Source organism: Chlamydotis macqueenii, chromosome 11 (genome assembly GCF_036417535.1).
Source record: "Chlamydotis macqueenii isolate bChlMac1 chromosome 11, bChlMac1.mat, whole genome shotgun sequence".
NCBI lineage: Eukaryota > Metazoa > Chordata > Aves > Otidiformes > Otididae > Chlamydotis > Chlamydotis macqueenii.
The window spans coordinates 21,113,806-21,118,218 of record NC_141566.1 but is presented as its reverse complement, the minus strand read 5'-3'; the positions used below and the strand labels follow the sequence as shown (position 1 = coordinate 21,118,218).

Sequence of the window (4,413 nt, the reverse complement as noted above, 5' to 3'; positions counted from 1 at the left end):
TTTGGTTTTAAATTATGTATTGTGACAGTTAGCAACTTACCAGCATTGTACCGCAGTCGGAAACATCTCGGTTCATTCTTTAACATCCTCTTTTAGATTTGCTGTCACTTTGTATTCAAAAGCCGCGCACTTTTCCACTGGGATCGCTTCTGTTTTAAAAGGGTAAAAAAAGAGGATCTAAATCATGTGTGTGTCGGGTTTTTTCCACACAGACAGCAGTGAGGAAAGGGTGTGTAAGAATCTGTTCTCTTACAGCAGCTGTAGTAGCAGAGTTCTGGGCTCTGTGATCATCTGCCCCTCTCACCCGACTAGGATTGGTAAGTTTGGGCTTCTTGTGCCCTTTTTTTTCCCCTTTATGCTTTGTTCCAGAATGCAGACACCATTTACTTTATTTGAAAGAGAGCAGTTTTGCTAAGATTACCGGATTTTAGCTCTACGTTAGCACTATGAGCTTTTTCAAAGCAATACAGCAAAGCTTTTTAGCATGTGGGGATCCGAGTACCTGTGTCCTGTTTTTCAGAAGCAAATGAGGCTTGCGGCATTCCAGATTCCGTTGATGTTCAGCAAGATTTAGACTGCCAAGAACTCGTCTCCTTCAAAAATGGCACTTAGTTTCCTAACTCCCTTAAGTGCTTAAGATGCATATCACAATTTCAGAGCTGCCTTCAGCTTCAGGGAGGGAACATTGGGGTTAAAGCTAAAAAAGAACCCCCCCCCAAAAAAAAAGAAAAAAACAAACAGTTGTACTGTGGCAATGTGTAAATTTAGGAGGGAAGTAAAAAAATTCCATGTCTCAAGTGACTGGAGTTTTAGAATAGCTTTCTGGAAGGAGTACTGGGATTAAAAAATAGTGACCCAGTGTATCAAGCAGAAAAAAATAAGCCGGGGTATATGGTTTGGTTGCTGATAGAAGCAAATGGGTGAGGAGGACCTTTCTGGTTGTATATCAAATGCCAAATTAAATTCGCAGAGGTTTTGTTTGTGTGGAGAGCTATCTAGTGACTTGCATGGAGTTACTACTGGTGTAAGTTGCCAGCACTGGAAAGCGTTGAGCCTTAATTGTTTTGACATAAGTAGAGTTTTAGGTGTGTTTCAAACAGCATACCGGTATTGTGTTCTTTGGGAGATTTACTGTGTACTCCTCCCTAAACCTGCCTCATCCCTTGCCCCCTCCCCACTATTTCAAACTGTGAGCACACTGGAGATACGTGGAGGTACTTGAGATGTGCAGGGATTGAAAAGACATTTGAAGCACAGAGGGGGTTTTCTTGTGCCCCCCTTTTCCAGTTCCTCCATAAGAGGAGTGGTGATGACCTCTTCCTTAGTGAGTTTGGGTCAAGCTTGGCTCTAAGTGGAAAGATTCTCATTGATTTGAACAGTAGGTGGATTGGAAAGGAGTTACAAGGGATCATTTAAACCTAGTAGGTTATTTTGAGACGTATTGGTTAGCTTTCAGCTCTTCACGTGCACTTAGTGAAACTATGGAGCCTGTAGGTACAAACTTGCTACTGATCACTTCACTATTGGGGAAGGCAAATTGACTATTTATATTTTTTAAATTCATCACTAAGAGGGACTCTGAAAACATTTGTGCCTGTGAGCTGCATTTTGGATGCTGTCCTGAAGAACTATCAGCATGTCTTGAAGCTCCTTGGCGCCTCGCAGGAGGGCGCAGGCCGGTTCAGAATCAACCCCTATGTCTGAATTTGATCTTGATTTCCTTCCTATGTCACCTTGTTAGCTCTTAGAAATCATTGTCTTTCAGTGGAAAAAAAGTTGATTTGCAACTGGTGGCAGTGATAAAATAATTTTGCTGATTTTTACAGCTCGTAAGTATGATTCATCTCGACTAGCCACAATGTTTCTTCATCTGTAATATCACTTCTGTTCCTAGGTAACCCTCTTCCTTTGTCTCCAGAATGATTTTTGTTGGCATGATATAGTGGTTAAAACTGTAAAAAAGCATGCAGTTTACTGTTTATTAAAAATATTTATTCTAGAAAGAAAGAAAAAACAGTCTGTATGAACAGTGCATTGTTCATTTTTTTTGTTTGTTTGTTTTTCCTCTTTGTCCGAAGAGTCTGAGGGACTCTGCCTGTGTTGCCTTCACTCGCAGGACTCCATGGAACTCTGGTGATTAGACTGTTACTCATCTTGTCGTAATGCTGGCAGAAGGCATCTTAACTGGACTCATATATAAAGAGAGCTGTCAGCAGGATAAGCCTCGCAAATCTCGTGCATCCAAAAAGGATAAAGAGGGAATTTGGAGACAGAAGCTTGTAGACAGCCCAAAAATTAAAGGCTTTGCTGATGGACGTGAGGAGCAGGATGGGATCTCCGCGCAAAGCAGCAAAATGGAACACGGGAGAGGTCTGCAATGGAGATCCATAAAAGAGGTACCTGCAAATGAGCAGAAAACGCTCGTTAAAGGAACCCTATCGCCAGCTTTACATATCCCCAAAAGCGGCCAAATAACCGACCAGGTGGATTTGTACAGATCCTGGTCGTGCAACAGCATTTGTCAGAACTACCCTGACTTGCACATTGGAGGGGACCGTGTGGGGGGCCATACCTGTGATTCAGGCTGCGTTTTGGACCACGGGTGTGACGAACTTCCCGATGGCCCTGTGTTACTGTCTGCAGATATTCCTCTAGGTCAGTCCCCTCTGTGTGAGCATCCCGAAAAGCCAGGTATAAAGTCCCCGTCTGGAGAGGAAGCTGGAGAAAGGAGCATCGTGCTCTGTGAGGAGCCTCTTTCAAACTCCGCGCTCAACAAGTACATGGAAACAAAAGTGGCAGAGCTCTATAAACAGTTTTTTGAAGAAAACTTGACCAGGTGTGGTTCTGTAACGAACCTCCTGACTTGCAGTTTGATAAGGAATAACCTGAACCAGATAAGCTTTCAGATATCCCAGGAGCAGAGTATAGGAACGTCAAAAGCCAGAGAGGTGCTCTTGCACTCTTTAGCTTTGTTTAGCTTGCGCAACGCTGCCAACAGAAATAGCTCTGAGTTCAGTACTCCAGACTTACAAATCTCAAACCCAACTGGCGTGAAAAAGAGCTCCAGGATGCAGTTTACGTCGTGACTGATTTGCTTAGCTGAAGGGACGAATACGACTCGGACAGGAATATCCCACTCTGAGGATTAAGGTGGGGAACGAAAACGTTTACACACTACAGACTTTTTTCAAATAAATATTTTAAGGCTTAAACCATACTTTGTTAGAAGAGGGACTAAAGGTCACTGCTTTATTTTTTTTAAGACAGAATTTGCAATGAATTTCTCTCTAAAATACTGGTCAACCATATTTTCATAACGTATGTGTCCTTCCAAGACCCTGGCTATGTGAGTAATTGTAGTCACTTACCATCGGATTTACTGAAAAAATATTTCTTTGGTTTGAAAACCTTGTTAGCAGATGGGGATGTTCAGGACTCTGGGTTATTTTGTATGTCTTACCGTACACAGGAAATTCATTGACGTGATATGTGAATGCAGATGCTAATTTTATTGCACGTGTGTGTTTGTACTGCGTAGGTGGAGCGTGTTACAGCGAAAATCAGGTGAAATAGTTGATCAAGATTGTAAAAGCGATTTTCTGTAAAAAAAAAAAATTTTTCTTTCAAATAAATCCTTACCTCTTCAATGAAAGCCACTCATCTTTCTGTCGGTATGTTGTTGTTTTATGTTCCGTTTGCGTTTTTAGTAAACGGGCTTTGTTTTTGTTTCCTTGGAAGTGAAGCACCTGCCACCTCAGCAAGGTAAGACGGCTGCAACATTCCTGGAAAGGTAGTGCAAGCTTTCTTCATCTTTGTTTGCAAATTTAAACGCAGGTTTTGATTTTACAGATATTTTGTTATTTAGCTTTCAAACCCATTTTCTTCCTTTACTATTGTTTCTCAGTAAATATTTCAACTGGAAATTAATTGTGCAATAACAAATAATTGAAAATCTAGCAACAAACCGTGCACAATTGCAATTGTACATGCACAATTTGTAGTGCGTGCTAATCTGCTGGTGAAATAATTTTATCTGGTTCGTGGTACCACTCGATGCCACGGGGATGGGACAGGTTACACAGCAGAGTCGCTCGGTGAAACCTGCGACAGAACAACTCGCGCAAACCAAACCCTTCTTTGTCTTTGACGCGCATCTCTCAGACTCTGATGTGTAATATGCATTTTTAAAATCTTTTTCAACCCTCCAGGAGAATATGAAGGACCTCGTGATTTCAAGGTGATAATACGTCGAATGCAAACACGTTTGTGTCTGTAAATCACTGCTGTGACACCTGATCAGGCCTTTGAAGAGATCAAAGCTGTTTGGTTGGTTTTGTTGGGGTGTTTTTCTTGGTGATGATTTGTTGGGTTTTGGGGGGTTTTGTTTTTGGTTTTGGTTGGTTTGTGGTTTTT

At 41.7% G+C, this 4,413-nt stretch overlaps 1 protein-coding gene across 1 annotated transcript; it reads left to right on the top strand.

The window, feature by feature from the left end:
• Nucleotides 1-273: 273 nt before the first annotated feature.
• On the top strand, nt 274-3,559 carry LOC104487278 (TLR adapter interacting with SLC15A4 on the lysosome). Its single transcript, XM_010130184.2, has 2 exons — nt 274-317; nt 2,117-3,559. The coding sequence occupies exon 2, from the start codon at nt 2,163-2,165 to the stop codon at nt 3,084-3,086; it is 924 nt and encodes a 307-aa protein (XP_010128486.1). The 5' UTR covers nt 274-317; nt 2,117-2,162; the 3' UTR covers nt 3,087-3,559.
• Nucleotides 3,560-4,413: the final 854 nt, after the last annotated feature.